The sequence below is a fragment of the Cynara cardunculus genome (assembly GCF_001531365.2).
Source record: "Cynara cardunculus var. scolymus isolate 2C chromosome LG 10, CcrdV1, whole genome shotgun sequence".
Classification (NCBI taxonomy): Eukaryota; Viridiplantae; Streptophyta; class Magnoliopsida; order Asterales; family Asteraceae; genus Cynara; species Cynara cardunculus.
The window spans coordinates 25,910,978-25,927,544 of record NC_037537.1 but is presented as its reverse complement, the minus strand read 5'-3'; the positions used below and the strand labels follow the sequence as shown (position 1 = coordinate 25,927,544).

The 16,567-nt window shown below is 36.9% G+C and overlaps 2 protein-coding genes across 3 annotated transcripts in view; one reads left to right on the top strand and one right to left on the bottom strand.

The window, feature by feature from the left end:
- The first annotated feature begins 687 nt into the window (after positions 1 to 687).
- Positions 688 to 12,446, top strand: LOC112519098 (acylamino-acid-releasing enzyme 2). Its single transcript, XM_025127077.1, has 19 exons — positions 688 to 968; positions 1,068 to 1,255; positions 2,233 to 2,334; positions 2,430 to 2,501; positions 2,661 to 2,808; positions 4,120 to 4,202; positions 5,115 to 5,170; positions 5,962 to 6,092; positions 6,173 to 6,263; positions 6,368 to 6,433; positions 6,674 to 6,896; positions 7,633 to 7,734; positions 8,170 to 8,255; positions 8,360 to 8,482; positions 9,320 to 9,389; positions 9,509 to 9,600; positions 11,371 to 11,475; positions 11,565 to 11,680; positions 12,205 to 12,446. The coding sequence occupies exons 1-18, from the start codon at positions 796 to 798 to the stop codon at positions 11,676 to 11,678; spliced, it is 2,025 nt and encodes a 674-aa protein (XP_024982845.1). The 5' UTR covers positions 688 to 795; the 3' UTR covers positions 11,679 to 11,680; positions 12,205 to 12,446.
- A 1,264-nt stretch (positions 12,447 to 13,710) lies between these two features.
- LOC112520465 (protein GPR107-like) overlaps positions 13,711 to 16,567 on the bottom strand; it is a 3,364-nt gene continuing 507 nt past the window's right edge. Inside the window, exon 2 of one of the 2 annotated variants that reach the window (XM_025128883.1) lies at positions 13,711 to 14,990. In XM_025128883.1, coding sequence (XP_024984651.1) covers positions 13,723 to 14,990 — 1,268 coding nt within the window. In that variant the 3' untranslated portion in view covers positions 13,711 to 13,722. Of the gene's footprint in view, positions 15,037 to 16,567 lie in introns of those variants that run through there. The other variant, XM_025128882.1, reaches the window with a different exon arrangement.

The following is a 16,567-nucleotide window of genomic DNA, read 5'->3' as shown; positions in this document are numbered from 1 at the left end:
TTATATTTTAGATTTTTTATATTTAAAATAAGATGTTTATCTTGTATTTGATTATGTTTATTTGCAATTAGTTACACGAATTCAGATATGAAGCTTTAATAAGTTGTACTTACGCAACAATCTACTTGTAATCTTGAGTTTTAAGTAATATGCATTAATAAACAGTACTTTACGTRTAAAAAGTAGTTTTTAAGAGTTTTAGCCAAATGCATTATAATATAGTATAGATATAGATTATTTTTTTTAATTTAATTTAAGTTTAATAATGAAATAATTTATTTTTGGTTTAATAATATAACATTTTATAAATATAATAATTAAGTATTTTGTTAGAACTTAATGATTATCCTAATTATATTTTTGGTTTTTTAATATATAAAATGAGATGTTTATCCTGTATTTGATTGTGTTTATCTGCAGTTAGTTACACGAATTCAGTTATGAGATGAAATCAGATAGGGATGAAATTGTTTAGGGATGAACGGGTTTAAGAGTTTTAAGAGTTTAAGAGTTTTAAGAGTTTAAGAGTTTTTAAGAGTTTTAGTCAAATGCTTTATAATATAGTATAGATTATTCGCATGTTATATATTTCTTGGACGTATTTGTTAATTTTAATATGCGTAAAATATTTTTTTCCAATAAATGGCATTTTCGGCCATAGCAGGCGCCGTCACCATCACTGCCAGTCGCTGCCCTATCCTATCACCACCGTCATCGAACCTCACTGCAACCCTCACTCTACTCTTCAGAAGACACCGTCCTCTTCGTTCTCGATCTCGGAGGCTGATAACAACAATGGCGGCTTCTTCAAAACCTCCACCAGAGCAAAAGATCATCGCACCCTACGGTTCCTGGTCGTCTTCCATCACTTCGGACGTCGTATCCGGAGCCGCCAAGGGTCTCGGGGGCACCGCCGTTGATTCACATGGCCGTCTCTTCTGGCTCGAATCACGCCCTACAGAAGCCGGGTAGGTTTATCAGTGTATAGTTTTTTTAGTAACATGACGATTGAATTCTTCTATGCAGCCTTGATTATGGTAATTTTGTTTATGATTATGGTTTTCTAGACGATCGGTTATAGTTAGAGGGGGAACTGATGCAAAAGAAGAAGCCATTGATGTAACTCCCGTGGAGTTCTCAGTACGTACAGTCGCTCAAGAATATGGTGGCGGTGCTTTCTCAATTTATGGAGACAGTGTAGTTTTCTCGAATTACAAAGATCAAAGGCTTTACAAACAGTCGATAGATTCAAAAGGTCTGATCTAATAACTATCTACATCGCGTTTAGATAAAACTCTTAAGACATTAATGTTAGAAACATGGATTATGGTATCATGATGAATCAATCAAATCAAACTTGGATCGTATTATGGATCCTTGTGAAATCATTTTAGAAAAGTAATGTTCTAGGGTTTCACGAAATTTACTTTGGGATAATCCAAAACATACACCATGTTTTTAGGTCAAAATCGCAGACATCTTGTGTTGTTCGGATGTAGAAACCAGAATGAGATCTCCTTACTGCTCAATGCCACTGAAGGCACTGTGATCGTTGCTACTGGTCTGATTAGTTCCGTTGAAGCTCAGGTGAACCGTGAACATAGACACTGAAGCTGAACTCAATAACTTCAGTGTCTGACCCTGCAAGGGGGCGCAGCCCCCTTCACCCACCATCCCGTTTCCGGGGTTCACCTCAGCTTATACAAGTTGACCTCCGCACATCCTAACACTTATTATAACTTAACCAAAACCTATTATTCTCTTGTAAATCTCAAGTACACCTAATGGCTTGATGACACTAAAAACACTAATAGTTATATACATATCGTTGTTGCATTATGAGTTATGATATGTTTACTTTTTTGGCTGGAAGAACGTAAGAAATGAAAGGAAAATGTGGAGTGGACTTCTTTTAGGAGTACTTTGGTTTTAGAGTCCCAATAAAATTGCTGTTGAGGTCAACTAAAGGATTTTGTGTACAAAAGTTCATAATGTAGTTTTTAGCACTACGTAATATACAGCTGAAGAGTTCATGATGATTTTGAAGATGAAAAGTAGGCCCTCAAGTTTGTTATGCCAACCACCAAACATATTCTTAAAGAATAAAAGGTGACTTATCTTCATCAATGAGTGAAGGGCCGTACATTTGGTGCAAAACATTTAAGTACCAAATTTTGAGGGTTTTTAATTGCCAGAATTTAGAATTTCAAAAATCTTGTTTTGTGGTTGTAGATCCACCTGTTCCACTTACCCCTGAATATGACGGACCTGTGGTGAGTTATGCGGATGGAGTTTATGATACATCACTTAATCGGTATATCACTGTTAGGGAAGGTACATTGCTGATGTTGTGCCGCTATTATCTTATTTACTTTTGTCAATCATTTGTCATCACCGGCAGCTAATTTTGTCATGTGGTTTCTTGTTAGATCGACGTGAAAGTAGCTTGAATTCTATCACAAGCATTGTATCGATAGAACTAAGTGGTAACATTATTCAAGGTATGGTTACATATGATATGAGTTTTCAATGTGTGTGGTTTATGTGTTTGGATTGAGTATTTTTCACTCGTTTAATTTTGCCCTCAATGCATATCACGCTTTTGTTTTTGTACTTTGATGATAAATAACCATTTTTATCATTTATATGGTGCCATGCAGAACCAAAAGTATTAGTCAGTGGAAATGATTTCTATGCATTCCCCAGGCTGGATCCCAAGGGGAAAAGGTTGGCATGGATTGAATGGAGCCACCCTAACATGCCATGGGATAGATCTGAACTCTGGGTTGGCTATATTTCAGATACCGGGTAAACATAGTGCTTTATGCTCTTATTCTAAATGATTCATATTTCATAACCAGCTGATCAGGATTAGCCTTATGAGATTATATTTTGAATGTATGTGTGAGCTTTGATCAAGTCTGGTTCCTCTTATGTCTTAACATTGCAGTTGTCATGCTATTATTTTTGTCGACTGTTCTCTATTGTTGTTTATTCTATTTCTCATGGACTCGTCATAGAAGTATCAATACAAGTACTCTATACATGCTGACCTCCAACATTCTTTCCCTATACAAGTACTCATTTATTGTATTTGCACTTTTTTTTAATTCATTTTATGCATGAAAAACATATTTGCTTATTAGAAACTTTTCCTCTTGCATGAGGTATCCCAAAATAATACATGGGTATATAAAAAAAACAATATGCCTTGTATCCCAAAGTAGTTTTGGTAGGTGGAAGATGATACCAAAATGAACCATAAAGCCATGAAACCCAGAAGTAAACATAAAGAGGCGAACCTTTAGAATTTCAGGACATGAACCACATCCTTCTACACGCCCTCATGCAATTCTTCTTTTGCCACTCCCCCATGTCATCTTGGTCACTATCTACCTCTCCTATGACCTCATGGTACAAACTGTTTTTTTGAACATGCCTTCAAACAGCTAAATTTGAGATAGCCAACCATCTCAAATGGTGTTGCTCAGCCTTCTTTCATCTTTCCTCATTTCTGATTATTTTTCATTTGTGTGAATAAGAGCAAATTAGGAAACAATGAAATAAATAATTTCTTCAAGGCATTGAGCTGAAAGGGTGGAGTCTGAGCTTGTCACTTGTTATATATTTTGTTATGGTTTACCCTTGAACTTTTTCCAGTGGTTATCGATTTTGTCTCTGGCTTTCATGTTAGCACTTTTTTCTTTAGTTCTGTATATAGCTTTATTGCTGGTAAATGGTTAAAAGAAAACTTGTGTTCACAAACCACTTGTAGTTTTTGTGAATGTTTGTATACTGAGTAACTGAAACTGGGACATTTCAGTGGAAAAAGGTTCATATATGCTTTATGAAGAGAAGTCAAATTAACTGAAAGTGGGAAAGGAAAATGGCATACCATCTAAGCTTTTTGTCGGACTCTTGTGGATGTGAGTTACCAAGGCTAAAAATTGTTACAGGCATTAGAGTTGCAATGCAATTTAATGCTTTTCTCATCAACTTTTCTTGATAGAATAAAAATATATAACAATGGTCTTGATAGATTGGTATATATATATATATATATATACAGCACATATGCTATTCTGCAAATTGTGTACTTTGACCAAAGGTGTTATGCAGGGATGTGTACAAACGTGTATGTGTGGCGGGGGCTGATCCTACAATAGTAGAGTCTCCAACTGAACCGAAGTGGTCCGATGAAGGTAAACATATCCTTGATCGATAATGCAACCTTTGTAACTTTAAGGGGGAGCAAGTCTAGGTGTCGTGCTATTATATATGTTCATACTTAATATAGAAAGTTATAATACTATGTACACTTCCAGATCTCGAGAAAAGATGTTAGATATGTGTCCTACCATATTAGATGAGAGAGAAGGAAGTTGTATGCAAGAAACAGATGATGACTCAGATGGCATTGACTGGTGTTATTAGGACAACAGTGAAGAAGTTCCTTCCGGTCAAACTCATTTACTATGACCTACCTAATCACACAGCCACTTCAATAGAATGTAGAGTAGTTGACACCTGCTTCTATAGCGTGTTGATCTTTTACCGTCGAGGTTTTCATGTCTATTATCACCTTAGCAGTCGGAAATTATGTTTTTGCTCGTGTCCTGCTGATGATTGGGAAAATATGGATGATACAAACCTAAAGCAGTTAGCAACTCAATATCCTTGCTATTACTGAAGCGGAATTTTTGCCTAGAGGCATTTCTGATCATTGCCCTTGTATTGTTAKATCTAGCATTTAGTTTAGAAAGGTCAATCTTACTTGTCAAAAATGGTTGTAAAGACTTCCATGAATTGCTTAACAACTTTTTGAGTCTTGTGAAAGTATTACCTTGATGTGAAGCTTAAGGTCCCAAGAAGATTATGCATACACATGTATACACATGCAATGCAGTCATGCTCAGATGAATATTATTATGCGAAACATGCTACTTGGAATATTGACACACACACACACATGTATGTTCATTGATAAAATTTTGACTTGGTAGAAATGGATGTTAGTGGGTTCCCAATAAATTTCAACTTTCTGATCTCATAGCACAATGCCAAGTGGGTACATATTGCATTATTTAATCATATTAGCATCTCTTCTACTGCAGGGGAATTATTCTTCGTCACCGATAGGAAAAGTGGATTTTGGAATCTTCACAAATGGGTAATTTCGGAAGGATTTTATTTTTTTATGTACTGACAATGCTGTTTCTTAGCATCCATCACTATTAGGGTGCGTTTCGTTTGCAGGAATGGAATGGATTTGGGGGGATTTGGATTTAAAATCCATTCCAATCATGTGTTTTAATGAAATCCTGGGATTTCATTAAAATCCCTTGAACATGGGATTTAGAAATCATTTGCAAAGGGGTGGGATTTAAAATCCAATCCTACGAGATTCCTATAATCGCTTCCTCTCGCTTCCTTCGCCTCGCTTCCCTCCCTGTCCCCTCACCCTCCTCCTCGTCGGTGCTCCCTTCCCGTCCATCGCGAAGCTTCAGCCCTAATCGGTCCTCCTCGCCGGTGCTCCCTTCCAAATCCTGCAAACCAAACACAGGAATGGATTTTAAATCCAATCCAATCCAAATCCCTCCAAATCCAAATCCCTCCTGAAAATCCAAATCCCTCATAAACATTCCTGCAAACCAAACGCACCCTAGGGTTCAGATGAAGCAAGTTATGTTTAAAGTTCCTGTCCCATACCATGCCCACTAAAATCGATTAGAATGTTTATTTGGTATCATTTCATATTCTCGTAATTTAAGGAAATTTTGAACTGCTTAAATTTGTAAAATTGAAGATAATAAAATTTCATATTATGTTTCAACTTTTTATCATTATTTTACCTGTTTGTATGAGACAAAATGTTTTCTTGCCTGATCATTTTCTATTTACACTCTCCCCCCTGCCCCTTGAAGTGAGATCATCTGGAGTGATTTTGTTGTCTTCTAACAGGTTGAATCTGATAACACGGTGGCTTCAGTGTATTCGTTAGAGGCCGAGTTTGCAAGACCGTTGTGGGTTTTTGGCATGAACTCTTATGAGCTGATCAAGGAACAGAAGAACTTGATTGCTTGCAGTTACAGGTTTCGTGCTGCTTAATTGCTTTTGTATCACTCATTGTTTTCATTCCCTTTCATTTAATTGAATATTGGATGATGTGCAGGCAGAAAGGAAGGTCATATCTTGGAGTTCTGGATAAGGAGAAGAGCACATTATCCGTTCTTCAGAGTCCTTTCACAGATTTAATGAATATTGTAATCTCAATACACCTTGTTCTCGATGGTTGTTCTTTTTTCTGATTGGCTTCTCAGTGGATTTTCTATTTTTGTCATTATTAATCATGATATGTCTTATGTAGACTTCAGGTGTACACTGCCTGTATGTTGAAGGGGCATCTGGAGTTGATCCGTTGTCAATAGCTAAGGTGCTACTCCTACTTTCGTCATATGTAATTGTAAACAATTTCTTCTTGTCACCTTGAAGTTTGTGGGCTACATAGGTCCAAAGTGCAAAGTTCATAATCATACACACACAACGGTCTAAAATTTAAGAACAATTCTTTGTTTATTATAGGTTTGTATAATTGAATCACTATTCAAAATCTATCCTGAATTGATTTATACTAATTCCAATTGGCGCAATTGTGTCATTGTGTGTGGGGCAGGTGACTTTAGATGATTGGGCAACCAGTGTAGTTGATTTTCAGATTGTTTGGTCTTCTTCACCTACTAGTTCAGAATACAAGTCTTACTTTAGCTCTCCAGAATTTATTGAGTTTCCAACAGAAGTTCCCGGCGAGAAGGCATATGCATACTATTATCCACCAACAAATCCCATTTATCAAGGCAGCCAAGATGAAAAACCTCCATTGCTGTTGAAGAGTCATGGTAATCATATCTGTTTTCGTTTTATAAGATGGACAAAGTCAAACTTGCAAGTGTTATTCATCAAGTGCATGCATGCATTTTTAGAATCAAATTTTCTTGAAAACGCTTCTCAATCTCAAAAGTGTGCTTATTTTTGTGAGTGGAGATGAATCAAATTTTCTTTCATCCCATTTTCCCTTTTTGAGGGGTTTTTTGCGAGCTTCACGTTTTAGTTACTTATTAGTAATCAAGTAGCTTCTTTCTGAACAAACTCTTCCTATATCAGAGGTATGTTTCTCCAGATACTCTTCAGCACTATCTCCCTTAATACTTTATCAGTGGCTACAAACACATCATCAGCATATACAACTAACATGCGACATACCGAAAGCCTCTACTTATAGAAAATGCCAACAACTTGTGTTTTTTTCGAAGTTACTACTTATTAGTGTACTTGTACCTCCCTCTTTTGTGAGGTTATTTTCCCTCCAATACATGTGCACGTACATGTACAATCTATATATGCATATATAGATGCTGGAAATATAAATCGTGGGAATCTGATAAAATGAACTATGTTTTGGAACCACTGTTTTACCCAGAAACCCCCATATCTATGATGATACACACCCGTGTACACATATACGCAGAGTGTATATGTTGAAAATAGGAGCACAAATTTGCTTGATATTTGTTGTACAAGGCTTCTCCCAAGCTTTCAAAGCTGATGCTGAATTTTTCACATTTTGTGGAACAGGAGGACCTACTGCTGAGGCACGTGGAATTCTAAATCTTAATGTCCAGTTTTGGACTAGTCGTGGCTGGGCTTTTGTGGATGTGAATTATGGTGGAAGTACTGGTATGTCATTAATTTTAGCAACATATGTATTAATATCTCTGTAGGGTTTGGTTCCCGTGAGAATGAGAGTTATGGTGAGAAGGGATCCCCACCTTTGGATCAATCGTAATTGAAGAGTTCCACTAGATCAACACTAATGAGAAGCACCAGATCAATTCCCTTTTAAAGCACAAATTCATGGGTTGGTTTGAGATTAAAAGTGATCAAGGGTCTAAATCTCTTCTTACACTTCTCAACTTATCTCCTATTCTCACACGATCCTTCGTCTATCTCTCTATCTCTCTATGTATATATATATATATATATATATTTGTTTATTTTAAATTTACCTAATTCCATCCATAGTATTTGTTTGGGGCTGTTACATGTGGGTCTCCGAGATGGTTGTAACAGCTCCTCAAAATGTTGGTTAACTTTTATATAATGTTTTTGAAGGTTATGGTCGAGCATTCCGTGAAAGGCTTTTGAAGCGATGGGGTATTGTTGATGTCGATGATTGTTGCAGTTGTGCTCAGTTCTTGGTACTTCACCACAAATATGATCCCTTGCATACTCACCAATGGAATAGATTTATTTTCCTTTTTGCAAGTGATGCTGATATCCGTTTTTTATCTTTCTGGTACAGGTGGATAGCGGAAAGGCAGATGGGGAAAGACTCTGTATCACTGGAGGCTCTGCCGGTGGTTACACAACGCTGGCCGCACTTGCATTTAAGAAAACATTCAAGGCTGGAGCTTCTTTGTATGGTGTAAGTGCTCATTCAGTTATAATCCGACTTCATGGTGAAAATTGTTAGTAGAATAAACTTCACTTTTGGTCCCTAACGTTTGTGAATTTCAACGGATATCGTCCATAAACTTCAAAAACTCGGATTTGATCCCTCTTGTTTGTCATTTCATAACGGTTTTGTCCATCCTCCTAACGGCCGTTAACATTTTCGTTAAGTCCAATTAAATGAGGGGTATTTTAGTTATTTTTCTTCTAAGTCCATCACCACCCGGTGAAATGAGGGTTATTTTAGTCATCAGAAAAATGTTTAAAATGACTAAAATACCCCTCATTTGATTGGACTTAAACGGAAAAAATAAACAGCTGTTAAGAGGAGGGACCAAAAACCAGTTATGAAATGACAAACGTGAGGGATGGAATCTGAGTTTTCGAAGTTTAGGGACGATATCTGTTGAAATTGACAAACGTCAAGGATCAAAAGTGAAGTTTACTCTTTTTATTATGTACTGTCTCGGTTCCAAATAAATGCGCCATTTTACCTATCACATGTTTTAGTGCAAATGTTTTGGCTACTTGTGAAATATCTAAAATACCCCACAATGTGATCAACATTTTTAATAAACTAATGATTACTAATTGGCAAAAAGATAATTTTGGATTCAAAGTTCGCGAAAAAGGGAGATGTGTGATTTATTACCACTTTATCAGAGATCCCTAGAGGAAATTGTTTCAATAATATTGAGATGGATATATTTGTCGGTAACCGGTAATGTAGTTAATGTTGATATTTGTTCATAAATCATGGCATCTCCAACAAAATCTTACATTAACAGGTCCATATTGTAATTATCCTCAGGTAGCTGATCTGAAGTTGTTAAAAGAAGAAACTCACAAATTTGAGTCCCGATATATGGATAATCTTGTTGGTAATTGTTAATTATGTTTCTTTTCACTCCTACATCACAATAGACTCCTTGGTCTCTAAGCTTAGGGAAGGCTATGTGTACATGAATTATCAGCTCATCAGATATTAACTTTGCAACAGGAGGTGAAAAGGAATTCTTTGAGAGATCGCCTATCAATTTTGTTGATCAATTTTCTTGCCCCATTATCCTCTTCCAAGGACTGGAAGACAAGGTATTGGAAGCTTTTCTGATTTATATTGTTCACTTTTTGGAAAAATTTGCTGTAATTGTCTGCAAAGGGGTAAAAAGAACTTCTTAGCAAAAATGAAGGGTTGTTCTAAACCTGCATCCAAAGTAGCAAAAATTAAAATTTGTGTTTACAGTTTTATTATCCCCATCTATCATTTACTTGTGCGATATGCGAACCCCTTAGATTCTCATCTCAAATAATGTGAGATGCTTTGGCTTTTCCTATTGTCATTAAGTCGATAACGAAACAATACTTCCTATTCTTCTGCAAAAAGCATATGACACCTCCCTCTGCAGTGACCCACTGTACTGGTCCCATGGCAATCATGGGTTTGCATATTTCATTCAACCATGAGCCTATTTGGTCTATGGTGAAACTTCTAGCTTTGGAAATTGTACTGGTCCCACGGCCATCATGTTTCATGCTTTATGGGTGCTTCTCTCAGATGTTTTGCCTTTCACCTTAATTCACAGAGATTAGATAGAGTGTTTTCATGTTTCAACTCTGATCTTGGTTCAAGTGGCTTACAAGCAATATTTTGTTGAATTTTTCCAAATATAAATTTCATGTTTCGTGCTTTACTAGTGCTTTCCATGTTTAATTTGTTATTCCTCTTGCCTATCTATTAATCTCCTCTTCATAAAGAACTGTAGCAATCGTCTTGTCACTTAGTTTAATGGATAAAGGTAAATTTGGATTGAAAATTTGCTAAAGGGGAAAAGGGTCAAAGAAATAGCCTCTCTACCATCGGGGTAGAGTCAAAATTTGATACATTTTCCCCCCAGGCCCTACGAGTATGAGGTATATACTGGGTTCGTGTCATTTGGTTAGGTTACTTAGGGGCCATTTACCAAACACTTACCTTGTAAAGTGCTTACCGGACAATCCATTTTGATGACCGAGAATGTTACCGAATACGGTAAGGGAGGGTGGTGACTCTTGCTGGTAAGCGCTTTACCCAGTAAGCGTTCAGTAAAACCGTAAAGGGCCCCTTAGGGTTTAAGGGGCTTGTTTGGTACGCAAACGGGACTGTACAGAACTAGACTGGACGGGGTTGGGCGTGAGTGAGGCAGACGGGTGAAAGAATTGTGCAAGGTTTTAGGGTTTTAATTTGACATTTTTAGTTTAGTAATTTACCACCAATCTTGTCCCATCTCCCCAGGCCTTGTTCTGTGTCGGTATAAATGTTGCACCAAATGCGGGACAATGAGTTCCGTTCTGTTCTGCCACATAGCAAACACACCCTAATGGTAAAGGTGATTTGGATTCAAAATTTGCAAGAAGGGGAAAAAGTGATTTTGGGCAGTCCCCGCAAAGAAACTGTTGCATTTGGGACCGAGTGACTATTTCATGAGTACTTTTATGTGGGAGTTCAGGGAGAAAACAACTAGCAGTTTGTGTCCCCAAGTAACAAACCTTTTCAAATGATCATTGAGGATTTTGTGTTTTTGTGTGTGTGTGTGTATACACATATAGAGAGAGGTTTAGGGAAACCCCTAAAAAAATGAAAAACTAAGGAACACCCTGGTAATCATTCATTTGGACGTATGTACACGTGCATACAAGTAACTGAAGCTTTTTCATGCACACGTGCATACCGGACAAATTGCCTACAAGTCACTTGTATGCACATGTGCATACCGTGGGTTACCGGGGTGTTCTTCAATTTTTCATTTTTTTGCGGTTTTCCCCTGAACCTGACTCTGACCCTACACATATATTTATATAATCTCTTGCCTGTTGTGTTGCAAGGTTGTACCTCCTGATCAAGCAAGAAAGATATATCAAGCCTTGAAAGCAAAAGGATTGCCGGTTGCTTTGGTGGAGTATGAAGGCGAGCAGCATGGTTTTCGTAAGGTTAGAAATAAGTAATGTGTTTGTGTTTTCGATCTTTAATCTTTCTGGTGAAAGAACTGCACAAGTTTAGTTTCTGATATGATATGCAGGCTGAAAACATCAAGTTCACACTTGAACAACAAATGGTGTTTTTCGCACGATTGGTGGGACGCTTTAAGGTGGCTGATGATATCGTTCCCATCAAAGTTGATAACTTCGACTAAAGGTTTGTATTTCAGTGACTTTTTCTTTTGTCGTCTTTTTTCACTTTAATTGTCTGCTAAAATGTTCACAAATCAGTACCATCAATACTTCGTAATACTCTCTTCTTTGTTCTAAAGTAAGTGTTTACATTTTTATTTTAGTTTATGCCAAAATTAATGTCCATATTCAAAAGTAAGGGGCCATTTATAGGTAATAATGGATTAACATGTCAAGGACCAAGCTTGGTACAAGCGTTGACAAGAACCGAGAGTCTTACCTAGTAAGTGAGTGTGACGACTCTTACCCGCTTAACGCTTATAGGGTAAATTGTTGCATACGATGTTGTTTTGATGGACTAGAATCTTATCTAGTAAGGTAAATGACAATGTTGAATTTTGCTGGTAAGCCCATATCGGGTAAGCATTTAGGTGAACGGCCCCCTAAGTGTCTGTTTTCCAATTTGACTCTTAGCTATGAGATGGAGAAATTCATCACTCCGTTTCAACTCTCCGACTTGTTTTATAACACAACTCTTTTGGCTTCCAGTTCTCACAGATTCTCAAGTACGACACAAAAGGTTTTGCACAACAACTTGGTCTCTTGCCCAACTTTGTTTAGGGACTTTACAAGAGTGTTATATGTTAAAAAGACGATTACCCAAATGTTAGAGTGATGGGGGGGATGAGTGTATCTTCAATTGCATGTGTTGTAGTGTTAGGGTTTCTTTCAATGTTTTCTACGACAAAGGTTATTATAAACGCAGGCAATCGACTTATGTGTATAAACAATATTGGAATTGTGCGGGGGTTGGGACTGAGGAGGGGCATGTCGAGGAAGACGTAGGAGGAGTAGGTTGGACATGACAACCTTAAACGTTTCAAAAAATATGATGTCCGATAGGAGTTTATGAAGATCCAGGACTTGGTGCAAGTGTCGAAAGTGCCAAAGGTAAGTGGCCCTTTGACTTGCTAACTTGTCATGGACCATCTTCATCGGGCCCATGTAACCGGTTATAGTCAACCAAAACCGGGCCGGTCATGCAACCGTTTGGGTCGAACCAGTCAAAAATTTTGGAAGTTGAAATCAATCAACCGATCTTCATCGGGCCTTACTTAGACTACAATGCACACCGACCTTCAAAAACAATAAACTACGAGCCTTCTGACCGTAAAATAGAAAACCTCTCCAACCTTGTAAAAATCCCCCCTGAAAAACCTCTTTTCACAAAGTTTTGTCGGAGGTGAAACAGTACATGCTATATTTGGCATTCTTTGTGACATAGCGTTTTTGCTGGCTGTTTTTTTCCTCCAATTAACCTGGATATTCAACTTGCTATACGAGCTGACTAATCTTAAGACGACCATCTGCTTTGCGGATAATCCGGAGTTACCGCATTTTAATCTCCGTGGTCACAAGGAGATTTCTATTCCTTGGATTTGAACCCGGAACTTCCAAACATTTTTTGACCTTTGGAGCCTAAGCTCAAACCAATTAGGCACCACCTTTATGGTTTTTGCTGACTGTTTTACTGGTTAATTGCTAATGTGACTTTTCAAAAATATTAACTTTATACGTTATAAAATAAATATATTAAATTAATTAAAAAATCTAAATTATTTGTTAATATAATAATTTTGTGTTCAAGTTTTATATTGCAATTTTTTTCAAAAACATAATAAATTTAAAATTAAAAGCTAAAAACAAAAAAAAATGATGCTAACGAGATTCAATCTCAAGTCAGCAAAAAAAAGTTTTGCAAATAGATGGGTCATAGGAATAGTGTCATCGTATCAATTTGTCGTTATATGTCACCATATATATTTTGAAACGAAAACGAAACAATGGCACGGAAACCACAAAAAGAGATGATTTTGATAACAAGTTTTCAAAAGCTTTGCATCATCATTAGTCACATGTATGATATAGTTTTTACATCAAAAATTGAAGTTAATTTGTTAAACAAAACCTACTTGTAATCTTTGTATCAATGGAGGTATAATCATCATCTAGAAATCAAGTAATATGAACATCAAAAACAAAAAGAAACCTGAATCTTGAAGCTGATCAAAGTTCAAACTCCTCCTTAAGAGCCACCTCTGCAGCAGCCTCTTCTTGATCATCAATAATGAAGTACTCGTTCGTCTCCATCGGCCTAAACATATAAAACATCACCATATAGAACACGACACTCGCTAATTCCTCCGCTGCGTTTGCCACCCATTGGTAGTTATAAGCCGCAATTGTCTTCAGAGCGAAAACAATGATTCTTGTGAAATACAAATACCCGATTACCAGAACATAGAACTGTCGAAAAAGGGTCAATTTCGCCAAGGTTCTAGCGGCCTTCCCGTCGGTCTTGGAGGTCTCCCTCAATGACCTAATCGACCATATGATCGGGAAGATAATCGCACAACAACAGATGATATCGACTAACAAGAACACTTGATTCCAAGTTACCCAATCTTTGATAAACGGGCCGGTTTCGCCGATGACAATGGAAGCTATGTTGGCCAAAACCTGAAGTGGGATCACAATTATCAAAATCTTCTTCTCTTTTTCTTGCAGAAATGGTTTCAGAAATGACCATCCAGTGCCGATTAATATGATCACAGTGAACAAAAGGACAACCCTAATGAATTGAAAGATGTAAAACAACACGTCCCATCCATGGGGAGTACCTGTAACCTTCACATAATGTTTATCCTCTGCTGCACATATCAGATTTAGGGCTTTCATGACGAGTAAAACCCCCATTAATAGATGAATTCGATGAACAGATAGCTTGTGTTTGACGCATTCGACGATCCAAAACCCTAGAAAACACAAATAGGAGAGGGAGAAGATGAAGTAGAGAAACGGAAGCTGACTTAATCCAGCGGATAAGTAATCTCTTTTGTTGCCATCGGTGTTGTAAAGCTCGGTTCTGACATCCATGGTGACGAGCGAATCAGGGTTGCAATTGGCGAAGAAGAGGGAGTATTCATTGGGATACTTGATCGGATACGATTTGTTGAAGGATGAATCAGGTGGAGGGGAAAGCTCGCGGAATGTGAAGAGTAACGAAATGAATTTGGAATCGACGACGCAGAAATTAGGGTTTTGCTGGTATTCGATGAGGACTTGAATTAAGGATTCTTCGGTGAGGAGGAAGAAACCGAGGTGGGAGGGATCGATTTCTGAGAGGGCGGAGGTGACGGAGACGGATGAAATGGCGACGGAGGCGACACCGGTGCGTGTGAATCCGAATTTCTCGAAGAGGATCATTGGACGATAATCTGATTGTATCTTTAACGATTTAATTTCCGCCATGGATGGAGAGGTGAGAAGTGAGAGTAGGATGAGGAAGACGGTGAACATCGTCGTCGGAGGTTTCGTCATTTTGGGAATCGACGGTGGTGGGAGGCGGTGGGAGATGGTGGGGGCGGAAGAACGGGAAGGAAATAGGGTGATAGAGGTTTATGGTGGGGAGATTTTTGTTCCTAAAATACAGGCGGGAAAGGCATGCAGAAAATGAACCGTTTATTATAATATTTTTTAGAGTAAATTACGATTTTGCCCTTGATTGATATCTATCGGATGTTTGATCCAATTATCCATTTGATGTTGTATTTTGTTAATAGATCTAAACCGATTAATATCGGACAACTGATCCAGTATAATCCAACGGATGATTGGATCCGTTCGGTTTCATCCATTGGATATCCATCAGATCAGATTTGATATCCGATGAAAATTCTTACTGGATATCCATTTGATCAGATTAGATCCAACCAACATCATGACCAGATTGAATCCAATCTATTTTAATGTGTTAATTTAATCTTTTTCTAACAATGAAACAAATTAATTAATCGTTTTTACCATTTATCTGTTACCCGTTTTGTTACTCGCTATTTTAATGGGTAGTGTGTGGATATTGATAAAATTTTATGAGATGGATAATTTACCTGTTACGAGCTATTTTAAATGGATAAGGTAACGGAATAACCCTTACCTTACTCATACCCTATCTGTTGTCAGTACTATCAGTCGGTTCTAATTGTATTGTTTGGTTTTAATTGAATCGGTTGACTTTCTGCACACCCTTAATAATTTCTATTTTCTCCCCTATGGTTTAGAAATCAGTATTTTTATTTTTATTAGTTTGTAATTTATTGTTATCTAATGGTCAGTAACTTTTTTTTGTTAAGTTCAATTAAATTGGAGGTATTTTAGTTGTTTTCTTTATTATATATCAAATAGTAAAATACAAATTTGGTCCATGTAATTTCTTGAAAGTAACATTTTTGTCCCTCCAGTTTTAAAATTACAGTTTGGCGATCTCCAAATCGATCATCCCCTTCTGTACTTTTTCTTCTCTATGTAAAAACCCTATTTTTCTAAAATGATTATTAATGAATTAAATTATATAAAATATTTTTATTTTATTTTATGATAAATGAATTGGATAAAACATTTTATTACGTAAGAGTTGAGTTTCGGTGATAATAAAAATTATTGTGAGAAGGGTTAAAAGGAATATTCATCATTGGATCAATCATGATTGTATTACTGTCATACAATTTTTTTCATCGATAGTCTGTAATTGGAACCATAACTCTTATTTATTCAAACTGTATTAATATGTAAAGACTAAGTATAACATATACCATCGTTAAATCTTATCTTATAAAACCAGTGAAACTTCAAAATCGTTAAAATTCATGGCTCCCGCCGCATTGCGCAGGTACACAACTATTGTGTAAAGACTAATTGTATGACAGTTTAAAATCCAATATATTTAAAATCCAACATATTTAAACGACTCCACAAATGTGTTCGATTTACACAGAGCAAAGAACCAAGAAATTTGAGTTTTAAGATAAACACTCAAAACCAATAAAGAAAACTACAAATTTGACAGATCATA

Coding starts and splice junctions, on each gene's coding strand:
- LOC112519098 (XM_025127077.1), top strand. CDS start 796: ATGGCGGCTTCTTCAAAACCTCCACCAGAGCAAAAGATCATCGCACCC. Junction 5,171..5,961: donor TTTGGAATCTTCACAAATGG/GTAATTTCGGAA, acceptor GTCTTCTAACAG/GTTGAATCTGATAACACGGT. Junction 8,483..9,319: donor CTGGAGCTTCTTTGTATGGT/GTAAGTGCTCAT, acceptor AATTATCCTCAG/GTAGCTGATCTGAAGTTGTT.